Source organism: Capra hircus, chromosome 29, assembly GCF_001704415.2.
Source record: "Capra hircus breed San Clemente chromosome 29, ASM170441v1, whole genome shotgun sequence".
Lineage (NCBI taxonomy): Eukaryota > Metazoa > Chordata > Mammalia > Artiodactyla > Bovidae > Capra > Capra hircus.
The window spans coordinates 42,900,211-42,918,564 of record NC_030836.1 but is presented as its reverse complement, the minus strand read 5'-3'; the positions used below and the strand labels follow the sequence as shown (position 1 = coordinate 42,918,564).

At 51.0% G+C, this 18,354-nt stretch overlaps 1 protein-coding gene across 1 annotated transcript in view; it reads left to right on the top strand.

Annotated features, from left to right (window-relative positions):
* The window catches only part of MACROD1 (MACRO domain containing 1), a 194,768-nt gene continuing 190,555 nt past the window's right edge, over positions 14,142–18,354 (top strand). Inside the window, exon 1 of the mRNA XM_018042913.1 lies at positions 14,142–14,627. Within this exon, the coding sequence (XP_017898402.1) occupies positions 14,330–14,627 (298 nt within the window). The 5' untranslated portion in view covers positions 14,142–14,329. The remainder of the gene's footprint in view (positions 14,628–18,354) is intronic.

Sequence of the window (18,354 nt, the reverse complement as noted above, 5' to 3'; positions counted from 1 at the left end):
AGTCTGAAGCAGTTCGCTTCTCTCCGGCGGCATTGAGTCTTGGTCCTTCGCCGGAGTGTCAGGCTCAGGGGTCCCAGCCAGTGGGGGTGACCGTTTGGATCGGCCTCGGGAGCGCACCCTGGCCCGTCCCTGAGTCCCAATATTGGGTTCTGGGTGTCCCCAAATCCCGCGTGATGGTGAAGGCGCTGGGGCTCGGGTAGGACAGGCTCGGAATTATATCTTGGCCAATCTCCTCGGTGGAGACGCACACCCTCGCTGAACCTCTCGGGTAGAGGGCCGTGGCGTGGGATCGTTCACATTCGTGCAGTAGAGTTTTTAGCAGTTAATGAAGGGGCTCTGCTTCCGTTATTCGGAGGTAAAGGAATGAAGGAAACAAAAGACCTCACTGAGATGCTTGATCACCTACTGGAGGGCGGCGGCGGCGTCCTGGGCGGTTCTTAAGAGCGTTGCCCTCTTGCGAAAGGCAGGACAGGTACTTGCAGAGAAACAGAAAGGGCTAGAGCGTCAGAGAGAAATGATCTCACTCTGGGCCAGTGTGTGGTTCACGGAACAAAGGCCCTGTATGTCTGGGGTCTAGAGGGAGCTTGAGTGAGGGTCTTAGGCACTGCTGTGCCCGCCCGACCTCCCCACCCCTAGCTGGGTAATGCCATCCCTTCCCTGTGTTTTAGCTGCCCTTTATGCCAATAGGTTGTCACACGGTCCTCTTCCATCCCAGCTCTGTGACCCCTTTCTCAGACATTGCAACCTAGGTCGCTGCAGATTGCATGCCTCCCTTGATAACCCCCTCCCTTGCTTGAACCTTTGGAAGCTTTAGGCGGGATCAGGGCCTACGTGACGGGCCTTCTTTTCCCATCTGTTCTTTGCCTGTCCTCCACCTTCAGCACCAAACTCCAGGCGCACTCTCGTCTGTTCCTTGAGCTAGGTGGGCTCCTTTATTTTGGGCCTGCCTGCAAGATGTTTCCTCTGCTGGCATCCCCCCTCCACCAACTCTACCAGGTCTTGCAGGCTGATAAGAGTTGTCAAGTTTCTCTGGCGATCTGCTTGCAAACAGTCACTCATTTCTGTCCACCAATTCATTTGCTTTCACTACTCCATGGGCCACACGTGTCCAATTACAGCAGCAACTTTGGTATAGATGCATGGCATATTTTGTAGGGCCTACAAGGGCCTTGTGTCTATTTCTGTTTATATCCTTGTCTTCCAGGTAGGTTACACAGTGTCTTGCACCTAGCTTAATTAATCAGATATGCCCTGTAGTGTTTTAGGTATAATGTGGGCACTGGGGAAGTACAGTGAGGAATTAAAAAAATCACTGTTTTGTAGTGCTCATTTTAGTGAGAGAGATAAGCTCAAAAAAAAAAAAAGTTTGCACGTAGAATCTGCAGTAGAGATAGAGCACTGGGCAAGTGGGTAGTGTTGCATTTTCAGCAGGGGGACCAGATCAGACCCCAGTGAGAAGCTAATACTTGAGAAAAAACCTGAGGAAGTGAAAGAGTGAGATTCATAGGACTCCTAGGGAAGAAGCTGGCCCGTCAGAGGGAAGGTCAAATGCAAAGGCCTTGGGGTACCCAGAATGGCAGGGGTAGGAAGGAGGGGGGACTAGAGGAACTAGGGGTGGGAAGGAGACCCTGCATGAGACGCCATTGTGTTCACTTTGGAACATGCCAGCGGATTTTAAGCAGGAAAGTGATGTGATCTGACAGGTTTATCAGGATCCCCCTGACTGCTGTATCAGTGAAGAAGATGAAAGCCTAGGGGACCTCCTAGTTGGCAGTGGCAGGATTCCAGGAAAGCTGTGATGGTGCGGTGGGCCAGGTGGGAGCAGAATTTGGGTGAAAAAAGTGGGATTAGGAGTGCATTTTGGAGGTGCTGACAGGGTCTGTTCATGTAATGGATGCAGGGCATAAAGGAAGGAGGTTAACTCCAAGGCGTTTGCCCGCCTACCTGCTAAGTTAAATCTGTCAACAAGATCTTGCCTTTCTTGGCGCGGTGCCCAGACCACCACACTCCTGCTGGTCCCAATGCTGCCCCCCAGCCCGGCTCGTCCTCCACCGCTTGAGGCCCTTCGAGGCCTTCCATCATCTCCCCCACAGCCTCTCTCCAGGCTTCTCTCCCATCCCTCCTTCTCTGTGACCTGGCCTTTGCTGTCTCATATCCTGTTTGTATGATTGTGCGTGTGGCACACCGCTCTGGGTACAGGGGCTCTAGAGTGAGCAGGGCAGGCCTCAGCTGCAGGCTCTGCACAGGTGAATCTTATCTTCCAGTGGGGGAGACAGGTGGTACTCTAACACCAGCTGTGTGACTTTTGGCAGTCTGCTTAACCTCTCCATACTTCAGTTGCTTTCATTTTAAAATGTGGATGAACAAGTTTCAGTGTCAGAGTAGTGAGGACTGAATGATTTCATATTTATAAAGCACTGACAACAGTGCCTGATGACAGAATAAGTACCATAAACATTTGTTAAATAAAAGTAAATGCACTCACAATCGCACTCATCTCACATGCTAGTAAAGTAATACTCAAAATTCTCCAACCCAGGCTTCAGCAATACGTGAACCGTGAACTCCCTGACGTTCAAGCTGGTTTTAGAAAAGGCAGAGGAAACAGAGATCAAATTGCCAACATCCGCTGGATCATGGGAAAAGCAAGAGAGTTCCAGAAAAACATCTATTTCTGCTTTATTGACTATGCCAAAGCCTTTGACTGTGTGGATCACAATAAACTGTGGAAAATTCTGAAAGAGATGGGAATACCAGACCACCTGACCTGCCTCTTGAGAAATCTGTATGCAGGTCAGGAAACAACAGTTAGAACTGGACGTGGAACAACAGACTGTTTCCAAATAGGAGAAGGAGTCCGTCAAGGCTGTATATTGTCACCCTGCATATTTAACTTATATGCAAAGTAAATCATGAGAAACACTGGACTGGAAGAAACACAAGCTGGAATCAAGATTGCTGGGAGAAATATCAATCACCTCAGATATGCAGATGACACCATCCTTATGGCAGAAAGTGAAGAGGAACTCAAAAGCCTCTTGATGAAAGTGAAAGAGGAGAGTGAAAAAGTTGGCCTAAAGCTCAACATTCAGAAAACGAAGATCATGGCATCCGGTCCCATCACTTCATGGGAAATAGATGGGAAACAGTGGAAACGGTGTCAGACTTTATTTTTTTGGGCTCCAGAATCACTGCAGATGGTGATTGCAGCCATGAAATTAAAAGATGCTTACTCCTTGGAAGAAAAGTTATGACCAACCTAGATAGCATATTCAAAACCAGAGACATTACTTTGCCGACTAAGGTCCATCTAGTCAAGGCTATGGTTTTTCCAGTAGTCATGTATGGATGTGAGAGTTGGACTGTGAAGAAGGCTGATCGCCGAAGAATTGATGCTTTTGAACTGTGGTGTTGGAGAAGACTCTTGAGAGTCCCTTGGACTGCAAGGAGATCAACCCTGGGATTTCTTTGGAAGGAATGATGCTAAAGCTGAAACTCCAGTACTTTGGCCACCTCATGTGAAGAGTTGACTCATTGGAAAAGACTCTGATGCTGGGAGGGATTGGAGGCAGGAGGAGAAGGGGACAACTGAGGATGAGATGGCTGGATGGCATCATGGACTCGATGGACACGAGTCTGAGTGAACTCCGGGAGATGGTGATGAACAGGGAGGCCTAGCGTGCTGTGCCCAATTCATGGGGTCGCAAAGAGTCGGACACGACTGAGCAAGTGAACTGAACTGAACTGCATAAATGAAGATAATTCTGGAGTGATGAATGCTATGTAAGGAAAACAAAAAGTAAAGATAAAGAGTAGTTACCAAGGTGGCAGGGAAGGAGTGCCCAGCAGTTGGTGGTTAGTAAAAGCCCCAAGCCAGGGACAGAGTTCATGACAGGGCAATAGGAAGTGCAAAGGCCCTGAGGCTGAAACAAATCTGGGATTTTCCAGGAACCCAAGGAAGGCTTTCTTATGCTCTCGTATCCTTGTCTGTAAATGGAGAAGACATGCCAATGATTTCCCAAGGTTACAATGAGAATTAAACAAAATTAACCCATGATTGTTTTCTCAGACCTGAAACATAAAACTTTGAGAGCCCTCTTTCAGAAAAGAAAAATAAAATACGGTAAAAAAAAGAAGTACAGAACTTTAGAAGGGGTGCAAATGAGGGACCCTGAGGTCCTTATCAGTGTCATGGTAAAGCCATTCTGAACATAAACATTTCCACTAGTTCGGGCTTCAAATTTCTTAGTGAACTCCGCTCTCCCCCAGGGCCCAGGAGGCAGTGATGGGGGCCAGCTGGCCAGGGTCCCCTTCCCCAGGTCCCTGGAACTCAAGCAGAAGCTCCACCGCAGCAGGCGTCCTGGCCCTTGACGACAATGCCCGATGCTTCAGTGACTCAGGCTGCTATTTTTGGTGCTGCTGCTCTCAAGGTGGGGAGCAAGATGGCAAGGGCTGAATTTGGAGTCAACGCTGAGGCTGTAAATCCTGCAGCGAACGAGAGACAGAAGGAGTCACCATGTACAACCAAATTCTCTGCAGAGCAAATTCTTAGTTTTAAAGTTCTCCCAGAGAACTTGCCTGGTGGTGCTGGGGTTAAGACTCCACACTTTCACTGCAGCTCAAGTTGGTTCCATCCCTGGTTGCAAACCTAAGATAACACATACCGTGAGGTGCAGCCAACAAAAAAGTTCTCCCAATATCAGAAAAAGAAAGCAGCTGGAGGACAGGAAGCTTAGGCATGGGAGTGAGGAGAGGAGGTCAGGGGCAGGTCTTGGCTCAGAATTCTGGGGTCTATAGAACATGGAAGTTTCATTTTTATAAGAACTTTCACTGTTGGAGTGGAAACTTAAGACAACTTTGAGTTTCCTTCTCCACGGGAGAGTGAAGTTCCATTCTGGGTTCTGAGAAATTCCTAAAGAATATGTTCATTTCCCATTTAACTGAGTGATGCCTACTTTCAGCTACCCACTAACACACGTCCTGAATAGCAGGAAAAGCGTGGGGAGGATAAAGTGCTATAGAGTTCTGCTGAATTCAGTGAACTTGTAGAGCCAGGAATTGTGCCAGACACTTCAAGGAATAAAATGATGGTAATTATTATCTAATAAGTATTCGTCAGAGAGCCCCAGAGCCCAGTCCTGGACCTCGCTGTCCATGGGCCATCCCAGGGTCAGCTCCGCCAGCCTCATGGCTATAAATACCATCTTGGATGACTCCCACGTTTCTATCTTCAGATCAGATCTGTTCCCAGTTCCAGACTTGTCTACCCAGCTGCCTCCTCGACGTCTCTGCTTGGATGGCAAATGGACTTCGCAATGTGTTCAAATCAGCTCCCAATATGCTCCCCTGAAGCTGTTCTTCCCTTGACTTCCCTCTTGTCTGTGGCCTCGCTATTCTTGGGCTGGTTCACGCTGAAGACGTTGGAGGCGTCCTTGACTCCCGTCTTTTACAGCCACGTCCATTTCAGCAAAGTTCGTCAGGGTTCACAGGGACCTTTCTGCAAGTTCCCATCCGTCTCCTGGCTTTGGGAAGGGGACGGGCGTGTTGGCTTCCTGAGCAGGTAGGTGGCCAGAGGCAAAAGGGACCGCTGGCCAGGACGCCCAGGTCATATCCAGGCCTCCCACATGAGAGGCTGCTTCCAGTGGGCGGGGCCTATGATTGGTCGCTGCCATGGGCACTCAGGCCTAGGACCTAACCCACGCGTGTAAGTTTGGTGAGTGAGTAAACGGAGCTGATCATCTGTCTACTTCCTCATGGGGCCCTTAGCCCCTCCCAGGGAGGCTCTCTGGCCTTGCCCCCTCTAGGCTTCCTTGCTCCTGATTTCTCTCACCCTTCTCTAGGTCCAGTGGGTCTGTTCAGATTCAAACATGCCGGTCCCACTATCTTCTTTCCAACATCTGTTTCTTGAGAAATAACAAGTGGTGCAGAGTGTGAGCATGGGGAAACCAGCCCTCTCATATCCTACTGATGGGAAGTCACACTGAGTAGCATCTATTTAAAGTACAGAAAGCAACTCCAGGCTTACAGATTTCTCCCACCTGGGTCGAGCCTGGTGGCACAAGGAAATATTTTGTCCTTCAGTCACCAAGTCCTGTCTGACTCTTTGCTGCCCCCTGGACTGCAGTACACCAGGCTTCCCTGTCCCCGACCATCTCCCAGAGATTGCCCAAGTTCATGTCCATTGAATCAGTGATGCCATCCAACCATCTCATCCTCTGTCACCCCTTCTCCTCCTGCCCTCAATCTTTCCCAGCATCAGGGTCTTTGCCAACAAGTTGGCTGTTTACATCAGGTGGCCAAAGTATTGGTGCTTCAGCTTCAGTATCAGTCCTTCCAATGAGTATTCAGAGTTGATTTCCTTTAGAATGGGCTTCCCTGGTAGCTCAGCTGGTGAAAAAACTCACTTGCAATGCAGGAGACCCTGGTTTGATTCCTGGGTTGGGAAGATTCCCCTGGAGAAGGGATAGGCTACCCACTCCAGTATTCTAGGGCTTCCGTGGTGGCTCAGCTGCTAAAGAATCTGCATGCAGGAGACGGGTTTGATCCCTGGGTTGGGAAGATCCCCTGGAGAGGGGAATGGCTACGCACTCCAGTATTCTGGCCTGGAGAACTCCATGGACTATCCATGTGGCAGCAAAGAGTCGGACACAACTGAGCGACTTTCACTTTCACTCCTTTAGGATTGCCTGGTTGGGTCTCCTTGCCGTCCAAGGGACTCTGAAGAGTCTTCTCCAGCACCACAGTTCAAAAGCATCACTTCTTCGGCACTCAGCCTTCTTGATGGTGCGGTCCTATTTGTGACGGCAAAGGGAGCAGCACCTGACCCCCCGTATACCCGCGGAGGATACCGGGAACCACGGTGTTGCCGCCTTAGGATGGAGTATTAGTAGTCTTCAAAAGAACAAGCTGGTGGATACTGACACAAGAACATGCCCATGATGTACCGTGGAACAACGGAAGTTAGTCATGGAGCGGTGTGTATGAGAAAAAAGAAGGTGTGTATCTTCATGTACGTGGGATATGCACAGGAAAAGTCTAGATGGATACACAGCTAACTGCTCAAGTTTTGCTCCTGTGGATGGGGAATGGGGAGGGGTGCTGGATTCGTTTGGTAGGGCTACCATAACTAAATACCGAAGATTTGGTGGCTTGAACCACAGAAATTTTCTCAGTTCTGGAAGTCCAAGATCAAGGTGCTGGTAGACCTGGTTTCTTCTGAGGTCCCTCCCCTTGACCTGCAGACAACCGGCTTCTCACTGTTTCCTCATGTGGTCTTTCCTCTGTGCGAGCATGCCCTCGGGTGTATGTCCACCTTTCCTTTCTTTTTGGCTGCACCACGTGGCTTGTGGGATCTCAGTTCCCCAACCAGGGGTTGAACCTGGGCCACGGCAGTGAGAGCCCAGAATCCTAACCACTAGGCTACCGGGGAACTCCCCAACTTTCCTCTTCTGATAAGGATACCAATCAGATTAGACCAGGGCCCACCCTGAGGGTCTCATTTTAATTTCACCACCCCTTTAAAAACTGTCTCCAAATACTGTCTCATTGTGAGATATTGAGCGTTGGGAATTTAAAATGTGAATTTGGAGAGGGGACATAATTCAGCCCATAACAGGGGTTTTCAATTTTTATTATGGTGTTAAAATTTGTAACAATGACTACTACTATTGGAGGGTTTTGTATATTTCAAGACAAATGTCCCCAGAGCACCCACCCCCTTCCAGGCCTTCTCTGAAGTTAGAGGGGGGCAGCCAGTGCCCTCCCCCAGCCAGCTCCAGGACTCCAGCTCCAGGGCTCTCTGAGGCCCGTCCCTGAGGAAGACAGGGTGAGCCCCTCTGGATCACTGGCCAGGTCCTCAGACCCACCCTGAGAGGAGGCATGCGGAGAGGCCTCTGCCAGGCAGGCCTATAGTTTACACGTGCATACTTCGGACATGTAATACCTTGTAACCCATCCTTCCCCTCACACCTAACTATACAATATTGGCCACTGAAGCAGAGAGTAAAGTGAAACTCGGCAGGTTATAAAATATGAAGACCGCATGACCACCTGGAGGAAGGGAGGTGCAGCACTGTGGTCACACAGCGAAGATGTTAGGGGGACCCGGGAGGTGCAGGGGTTCATCTACCTGAATGAGGCAGATGAAGAAGAAAGATGGCGAGGTGAGATGGGGTAGGGCTTTAAAATCAAGCCTCTGGGGAAAAGTGTGTGCTGCCTTGGAGGCCTGTTTACTTCTGGCAGTTCTCCTGGGTTCTGCTCTGGTCTTATATCTCAGACCAGAAGCAGGAAACTCTCTCACTGTCCTGTGGTCCTGCACCTCGCTGCATGTTCAGCCCTGCTGAGGTGGGGACTCTGCCCCTCTGGGTAGCTTTGCAATCCTGCACAGGGTGGAAGCCAGGAAAGCAAACCCAGAATCTTGGTGCCAGTTTAGGAAGTTCTGTCATCACTGTGCAAATACCCAAGTGTTTATCAAGTGTTTTGAAACACTTTAGTCAACCTGCCCATTTGTGACTCTCATCAGAGAGGAATGGGTGGGAGACAGCCTGCAGTGATGGCTGTAACAGTGCCTCCTGTCACCCCAGTGTTCTTGCCTGGACAATCCGATGGGCAGAGGAGCCTGGCAGGCTACAGTCTAAAGGGTCGCAAGAGTCAGACACGACTGAGCGACTAAGCACACGTCCCAGTGTACCCATCCTTGACAATGGGGTTTGGTTGCTTCTCCCATGAGGAAGTGAAGTCCGTTTCTCCACTTCTTGGATTCTGGGCTGGTCTTGTGACGTGTTGAACTCTGCAGCTGTGTGAATTCTGTGCGACAGAATGTGGTGAGAGCAAGGCAGTATGACTTCGGAGTCGGACCTCAAGAGGCATTTTGCAGCCTCCATTGTGTCCTCTAGGAGCAGGGCCCTGAGACCAGTGTGCTGTGAAGGTGCCCAGTCTGGCCTAGTGGAGGCCAAGTGGGGCAGAACCAAGGGAACTTACTGACTGCCAGCACTGACTGCCAGTCACGTGAACGACACCATCCTGGACCCCCAGCCCCAGGTGGGGCCCCAGATGACTGTGGCCGCAGAAGTGACCCAGGCAAGATCAGCAGATAAACCTTCCTGCTTATCCTAGCCCAAACTGCTGATTCAAAGGCCTGGTGGTTATTTTAAGGCAATAAGTTTTCACTGGTTTATTGAGGCAGCAAAAGATAACTGAGACAGTATATAAACGAATCTAAGTTCATAAACAGCGTTTGAATATTTAAGGGAACTGATTTACCATATTTATACGTTTAATCTATTAGTGGATAAAAACTGCTAACTAGGAAAAAATATGCTTGGCTTGGGAGTGGGGAATAAAGTGGGGGATGAAGGCCTCTTTACCCTCTACTCCCTCCTTGTTTGTAAAGAAAAAAAGAACAAAAAAGAAAAAATATGCTTGTTAGATGTGTGAGTCTCTTATGCTGAGTTTGAGGCATTTGAGAGGACCAGCTATTTCAACTCTGTAAAATGTAGTTTAAAATCTATTAGGGAATTTAATTACCTATGTTTGTAATTGGCATTCATTTTTAGAATTTAATCTGTTGAACCTGTGAGTTAATTAAATATTCATCAAAGACTAAGTGAAAGTAATTATTCTTATTTTAATACAAAAATTAGATTTATAAATAGAAAACTAGATTTGCAAGTTGCATTTGGATGCTTAAGAAAAGCTAGTTCTTTTAATTTATAAGTTTAATAAATACAATATTCATTTAAATACAAGCAGCAGTAGGTAGCTTTTCTCTGCAGGAAAGCCCTTTCTCCAATATTAAAAGTCCTCAACAGACAACACCAGGTGTTAGGACCCCCACCGGAAGAGTTGGCATTCCAGACTTGCATGTCTTTGCTTCTTTGCTTCTTTGCTTCTGTGAGTCCCTGGGCCTGGAATGCTCTTGACATACACACAGATCTTTGGTACCTGGCGAGATTTTACCTTTTCTTTCTTTTTTAAAAAAATAGTAACTTGTTTATTTTTGACGGTGCTGGGTCCTCATTGCTGCGCAGGCCTTTCTTCAGTTGTGAGATGGGGCTACCCTCTAGTTATGGGGCAGGGGCTTCACTGTGGCGGCCTCTCTTGTTGGGGAGCACGGGCTCTCGAGCACATGGGCTTCAGTAGTTGGGGCACCTGGGCTTAGCTGCTCCGAGGCAGCTAAGGTCTTCCTGGATCAGGGACTGAACCCACATCTCCTGCACTGGCAGGTGGATTCTTTACCACTGAGCCACCAAGGAAGTCCCAGATTTTACCTTTTCTAAAAGGTCCAGCTGAAATTCTGTGACGAGGTCCTTCCTTGCCAAGTCAGAATCACACTTCCCTGCCTAGACCTGTCCAGGCCTCTTTTAGGCCAAACCCTGGTGGGCTGTTGGCTGGGACGTTCTCTATCCTGGCTGCCGTGTGAGAACAGAGCTAAAGCCGAGCAAAAACAGAAGGACTAGTTTCGACACCCAGGGTGTCTGGGGTGCTTCTGTGGCCTGGCTGTGGGGGACGTGGATTTCTGGCTCTGTGCAGAAGGCAGCTGAGACTTTCGATGCCTGGGTCCCTGCTTCTCTCTTGTTCTGCTCTCCAGACTTTGCCGGGAAGGGTGTAGTCTGCAGGATCACGCCCCTCCCACCACCAAAGATGTCCACGTCCTAATCCTTAGAGCATGTGAATGTGTTACCTTACATGGCCCAGGGGTGTTAAGGTTGTAGATAGAATTATGATTGCCCATCAGCAGACTTTCAATGGGATGTCATCCTGGGTCATCCCATTCAGTGGAATCACAAGGGTCCTTGAAAACAGAAGGAAGCAGAAGAGAGTGAGAGCGAAAGGCCACCAAGGAAGACTGGTGAGATGTAACATTGCAGGCTTTGAAGATGGAGGAAGGGGCCCACAAACCAAGGAACATGGGCGGTCTCTGGCGGCTGGTGCAGACACCTTGGTTTTTTAGCCCACGTCACACTCCTATCCTACAGAACTTTAAGGAAATGAATTGTTTATTCTCTGAGCTGCTAAATTTTTGGGAATTTGTTATAGCAACAATAGGAAACTGATACACAGGGTCACTCACAGGCTTCATTGCTTGGATCAGTGACATCTGTGTGATCACTTTCCGGACCACAGATGGGAACCGAACAACCTTGACTCAAGCCTGGCCTCTGACCCCCACACACCTTGTTGACCTTGGGCCAGTCCAGGCTTCTCATCTAACCCTGGGGCAGCGCGTGGCAGCATTTACTGAGTTTATAGAAGTAGATTAAAGGGCGTAGAGGGCTTAACTCAGCGCCAGCTAAGACCTAGTCCCCTGTGAGTCGCTGCCATCCTGGAGGCTGTTGGCAAGGCCCGTCTGGCACTACTGAGTTATTGGAGAAGCAGCAAGTGGTGAGGTGACCTCAGGCCTGACACCTGCATCCTGAACTCATCTTGCTGAACATTTTTGGGAAAGGCGCAGGCCTTGCTGGTGGTCCTGGAGTGTTGGGGGCCCTCAGCCCTTCCTTCGGGTCCCCTGGCTTCTGATTTACTCTCTGCCCGCAGGTCTCCCTCTGATCCGCTCAGGCACCGCAGTGGTGCCAACTGCATCTGCAGGAGGGTTTGGTGCTGCTCCTCACAGCCCTGTGAAGAGTTATTACCACACTCAGCGCCAGAGAGGCCTGGAACACAGGGCGGGTTTGTAAGCAGTCAGACCTGAGCACTGACTTCTTAATTTACAGTTCATGAAGCAAGTCACAGGGGGCCAGTGTAGCCCAGTAAGAAAGAGCAAAGTTGGTACTGAAACCTTCCTAGAAACCCTGGCTCTTTGTTCGAGGTTATAAAAATACCCACTATGGGAAGTTCCCTGGAAGTCCATCAGTTCAGTTCAGTTCAGTCGCTGAGTTGTGTCTGACTCTACGACCCCATAGACTGCAGCACACCAGGCTTCCTTGTCCTTCACCAGTCCCCGGAGTTTGCTCAAACTCAACATCTATCCAGTCAGTGATGCCATCTAACCATCTCATCCTCTGTCATCCCCTTCTCCTCCTGCCTTCAACCTTTCCAGACATCAGGGTCTTTTCCAATGAGTCAGTTCTTCGCATCAGGTGGCCAAAGGATTGCACCTTCAGCTTAAGCATCAGTCCTTCCAATGAGTATTTAGGACTGATCTCCTTTAGGATGGACTAGTTGAATCTCCTTGCAGTCCAAGGGACTCCCAAGAGTCTTCTCCAACACCACAGTTCAAAAGCATCAATGCTTAGGCACTCAGCTTTCTTTATAGTCCAACTCACACATCCATATGTGACTACTGGAAAAACCATAGCTTTGACAAGACGGACATTTGTCAGCAAGGCAATGTCTCTGCTTTTTAATATGCTGTCTAGGTTTGTCATAGCTTTTCTTCCAAGGAGCAAGTGCCTGTTAATTTCATGGTTGCAGTCACCATCTGCAGTGATTTTGGAGCCCAAGAAAATAAAGTCTGTCACTATTTCCATTGTTTTCCCATCTATGTGCCATGAAGTGATGGGACCAGATGCCATGATCTTCATTTTCTGAATGTTGAATTTTAAGCCAACTTTTTCATTCTCCTCTTTCACTTTCATCAAGAGGCTCTTTAGTTCTTTTTCGCTTTCTGCCATAAGGGTGGTGTCATCTATGTATGTGAGGTTATTGATATATCTCTCGGCAATCTTGATTCCAGCTTGTGCTTCATCCGCCCAGCATTTCACATGAAATACTCTGCATATAAGTTAAATAAGCAGGATGACAATACACAGCCTTGATGGAAGTCCATCACTTCAAGGCACATAGATGGGGAAACAATGGAAACAGTGACAGACTTTATTTTCTTGGGCTCCAAAATCACTGCAGATAGTGACTACAGCCATGAAATTAAAAGACGCTTGCTCCTTGGAGGAAAAGCTATGATAAACCTAGACAGCATATTAAAAAGCAGAGACATTGCCTTGCCGACAAACATCCGTCTAGTCAAAGCTATGGTTTTTCCAGTAGTCACATATGGATGTGTGAGTTGGACTATAAAGAAAGCTGAGTGCCTAAGCATTGATGCTTTTGAACTGTGGTGTTGGAGAAGACTCTTGGGAGTCCCTTGGACTGCAAGGAGATTCAACTAGTCCATCCTAAAGGAGATCAGTCCTAAATACTTATTGGAAGGACTGATGCTTAAGCTGAAGGTGCAATCCTTTGGCCACCTGATGCGAAGAACTGACTCATTGGAAAAGACCCTGATGTCGGGAAAGGTTGAAGGCAGGAGAAGGGACTGACAGAGGATGAGATGGTTGGATGGCATCACCAACTAGATAGACATGAGTTTGAGCAAGCTTCCGGGAGTTGGTGAAGGACAGGGAAGCCTGGTGTGCTGCAGTCCATGGGGTCGCAAAGAGTTGGACACGACTGAGCAACTGAACTGAACTGAACTGGAAGTCCAGTGGTTAGGGCTCTGCGCTTTCACTACCGTGAACCCAGAATTCAATCCCTGGTCTGGGAACTAAGATCCTGCAAGCCCCGGTCAAAAACAAGCCAAACCCCGCCACCCCCAAAACTATCATTTATAACATAATAAAATGTTATAGAAAGATATTAACATGTTTATGTTAAAAAAACATAACTCCATCCTTAGAATCCTTGTAAAAAAGGAAAAATATAAAGAAAAACACCACCCCAATTCTTACACCGAGAACGCCACTTGGAATTCTCATTTTCTGTCTTCAAATTCCAGGACTTCTATCCTTGCCTCCCGAGTTACTCTAAATTCGGTTCCAGTCTCGGCCCCGCCCGCCCCTGGGGCTAAGAGGCAGAGGCTCAGCGGCCTGGGTAATAGTCGCCCAACCGGCCCTACCCGTTCGCCTCATCTGCCCCGGCCGGCGGGGACGTGCGGCTCCCGGGGACTGCGGGTAGGGTGGGGCCCGGGTGACCGGTGAGGAGTTACGCCCGCCTCTGTGCACTCGTCTGGAGGGGCGGAGACGGAGACAGGGTCGGAGGCCAGGGGCGTCTCCCACCAGGAAGTTGGAAGTTGCCAACTTCTAGCCCCGACGGGGGGCGCACGGCAGGAGCGCGACCGTCCGAGAGCCGGGCTCCAGCGCTGTGCGACTCGGCTGGCTGGGCGGGGCGCGCACGTGTGTTTACGAGTGCGGGGGCCTGTCTGCGGCCGGGACTACAAGTTCCAGGGTGCCCAGCGGCGCGCCTGGGTTTTTCTGGCCGCGCGGCCCGCTGGCTCCCAAGCAGGTCGCCTCGGGCTGGCACGCGCCACCTGGTCCCCAAGTAAATAAGGGAGAGACTCCCTGAGCACGGTAAAGAGAGTCGAAGTGGGCGGGGAGCCGCCCCGCGCCGCCTGCTCATGTTTCTGCAGAGCCGAGCGTCCCGCCTCCTGGCACAGCTGCGCGCGGCGGGGCAGCTGCTCGGCGCCCCGCGCCCCTGGCCCGGCCCCTCGCCGGGTGCCACGAGGACCCGCAGTACTGCGTGCGGTCCCCTGGCGTCCCTGAGCGCGCACCACCCGTGCGCGCGGACCTCAGCGGGAGTTGGGGCTTGGGGGGCGGCGGCGGTGGGGCGGAGAGCCGGGGTGCGCGCCTGGGCCCCCCTGGCCATGGCGGCGAAGGTGGACCTGAGCACCTCCACCGACTGGAAGGAGGCAAAATGTAAGTGTGAGCAGGAGGGGGGCGCGAGGGCGGCCCTTCGTGGGCACTCTCCGGCTGGACAGCACCCCCCTAGCCGCCTCGTCCACCCCAGAAAACTGGGGAAGTTAAGGTCCCATTTGCCTGGTATGGACCCCCCCCCATTAACAGCCACGCCCCACATGTGCCCAGCCCCGGAAACTACTTCCCCCGGACCAGGTCCAGGGCCCAGTCGGAGGCAGTGTGAGGAGGGTGGCCTCACCCCACTGAAAGGGGTCGCGGGGCTCCCCCAGAGAGCACCCGGGACCTCGCACCTAAATCTGTTGTGCATGAGGGAAACTGAGGCCCGGCGCCTGCGCCGAGTAGCCCAAGGTCACTTGGAATTTGCTTCAGATCTCACAGTAGGCTCTCAACTCCCCCGGCTTCGCAATACTGGGGTTTCTCAAGTGGTGACATTTTAGAGTGGTAGGGAATGGGCTATGGGGCTGGCATCCCACCTGGTGGAATCAGATAGCCACAAGGAACGGGCCTCCCTGGGCAGGCCGGTCACACCTCCCCCCATACCCCCCGGGGCCTGCCTCTCTGGGCACGTGGTCTGTTGCCCTTTAGCCCTTCTCGTTGGCCTCTGGACACTTGCGAGCTGTCTCTGCCTCATTCCTGGGGGACACAGGGCGGAGGAGGGGGGCGGAGCAGGGCCGAGAGGGGAGGTTGTGTCTCTGAAAACAGTGACACCCCTGCTCCCCACACCCAGGAATCAAGCCATTTCCTCCGGCTGGGGCCGCGGGGGGTCGGGGAGGGGGGCGGCGCGGGCCATGAGTCCTGGTGGGCATGAGTCCCAGGGCTGGACTCTGGGCCAGAACAGAGGAGGGAAGTCAGGCAACCTGACCTGCAGAGCCTGAAATAGCCCCGGCTGCCAGTCCAGCTGCCCCTGCCCTTCAGGGCATGCTCCTTGGCCTCTCTTGTGACCATTCCCGGCTGGATCGCCTTTCAAAAGGGCAGGGACGGCAGCTCATTGGCTGGGACTTGCGGTGGCGAGGGTTCAGCCAATGGGGCTGGGGAGGCAGGCCTGGGGCGGGCCGCGGTTGAGGGTTAGAGGAGGCGTCCTCTGGGATTGGAAGTAGAGTTCAAGATGAACTACTCTTGTCGTTGAGTTGTGATGCCTTCGCTGGGATCTTAAAGCACCAGCCGGAAGCACTTGACTTTGCTCCCGGGGCAAAAGGAATGCTTGTCACCCCTTCAAGCCCTGGCCCCAGAACATCCAGGGTCGGGGTGGGGAGTGGCTCCCTGGCACGGGGACTGTCCCCACAGGGAGCCCTGATTTCCCTTCGTCAGAGAACAGCATCTCAGGGTGATGGGAAGGAGAGCTTGGAAGGCTGGAGGCCCAGACATCTGTTCCTGGGTCTGCTGCTTTCTGTAGGACCCAGCTCTCCGCCCCTCACACTCCTTGCCGGCTCTGAAAACTTCCAGACCTCTTGAAGCTAATGGGCCAGGAATTCCCAGGCTGCTGTGGTGTCTGTCTGCTAGGATCTGGGATTTCCATTCATTTGGTCCGTTTTTATCCAGCGCCTTCCGTGTGGCCAGCACTGCTATGCTGGGGAGACAGAGCTTAGGTGAAGAAGCAGGGGGATGTGTTAGGGCAATGAGACAAAGCCTGGTAAAGGTCGGTGCTTCAAGAAGCTGAGACGGGCAGGGCTGCCTGAGCTCCCGAGTTTGTCCAGGCAGGGGCAGTGTGGGGAGGCTGGGCTTGCCCCAGGAACCCCAGACCTAGGTGGAAGCCCCACCCCACCAGTAGCCATTAGGTGGTAGTTTGTGGGGGTGATACAGAAAGATCCGTGTTTTAGTTACCTATTGCAGCTTAGTAACAGACTACCAGGACACTTAGTGGCTTGAAACAGCAAACGTTTCTATTATCTCTCAGTCCCTGAAGGTCTGGAAGCTGGGAGTAGCTTAGCTGGGTGGCCAGGCTCAGGGTTTCTCAGGAGGCGGGGATTTGGTTAGAGATAGAGAGGGCCCTTCCCAGGTGGCTGGCTCCTGTGAAGTGGCTGCTGGCTTAATGCCTCTGGTCCACATTCAAGGGGAGGGAAATTAGTTTCCACCTTTGGAAGGGAAGAAGATCAAAGAATTGGGGGCATATTTTTAAAACCACCACACCGGGAGACTGCCTCAAGTAGCTTCTGCCTCTGGCTGGGGTTCAAGCTTTGATCTGTTATTTATTTATTTGACCGTGCTGCTCAACTTGCAAGATGTCAGTTCCACAACCAGGGACTGAACCCAGGACATGGTAGTGAAAGCCCAGAATCCTAACCAATAGGCCACCAGGGAACTCCTGAAGAAGCTTTGATCCTGGAAGATCCCCACACTATTTCTTCATTACATTCATTTACATGTTCAGCTGAGTTATACTGTACAGTAAAGTACATCAAGTGTACAGACCTCAAGTGTACAGTTGGTGTACTCTATTTTTTGGCTGCATGGCCTGTGAGATCTTAGTTCCCTGACCAGGGATTGAACCCGGTTCCATGGCAGTGAAAGAGCCACGTCTTAACCACCGGCGTGTGTGCGTGCTAAGTTGCTCAGTTGTGTCCGACTCTTAGTGACCCCATGAACTGTAGCCCACCAGGCTCCTCTGTCCATGATGATGCTCCAGGCAAGAATACTGGAGTGGGTTGCCATGCCCTCTAGGGGATCTTCCTGACCCAGGGATCGAACCCACACCTCCTGCAGCTCCTGCACTGCAGGCAGATTCTTTACCGCTGAGCCACTGGGGAAGCCCCCTGACCACTGGCTTACCAGGGAATTGCTGCAGTCAGTGTACTTTTACGTAGGTATCCAGCTGTGCAACCCCTACTCTGATCAGTAGGTAGAACACTGCCATTGCCCCAGAAGGTTCCTTTGAGCCTCTTTCCAATCAGTATCCCTTACAGCTAATCTTTCTTCTATCTCTTCATTTTGTTTTCTCTTGAACTTCGTATCATCAGAGGCATACACACAGTGTGTACAGTTCCCTTTACTCAACGTCTGTGTGATTCATCCACGTTATCGGGTGTACCCACAGTTCGCTCTTTCTTATTGCTGGGTGATAGTCCATGGTGTGCCACAGTTTGTCCGCGCAGTCTCCTTGTTGTGGTCATTTGGTTTCCAGTTTGGGACATTTGGGAATAAAGCTGCTCTGAATATCCTTGCACGTGTCTTTGATGGACACATTCTCGCCTTTCGGTTGGGGATATACCTACAAGGGCGGCTCAGCTCTTGTCTGTGCCTGAGATGACCCTCTCTCAAAGACTGGCACATAGTAACCAAACTCACAGGAGACTAATGTGTAGTTCAGAGGGTTGAGGTGCAGTTCATGGTGGGAAATATAATAGCAGCGGATCTGGAAATGTGCGCCTGGGCAGGGCCTCCTCTCCCTGTGGAAAAGCCCTTGTTGTTCAGTGGCTAAGTCGTGTCCGACTCTTTGCGACCCCATGGACTGCAGCACGCCAGGCTTCCCTGTCCGTCACTGTCACCTGGAGTTTGCTCAAATTCATGTCCATGGAGTTGGTGATGCTATCTAGCTATCTCATCCTCTGCCATCCTCTTCTTCTGCCCTCTGTCTTCCCAGCATCAGTGTCTTTTCCAGTGAGTTGGCTCTAGAACTCACTAGAATTAACCATCAGGTGGTCAAAGCTGAGCTTCAGCTTCAGCATCCATCCTTCCAGTGAATATCCAGGTTTGATTTCCTTTAGGATTGACTGGTTGGATCTCCTCGCAA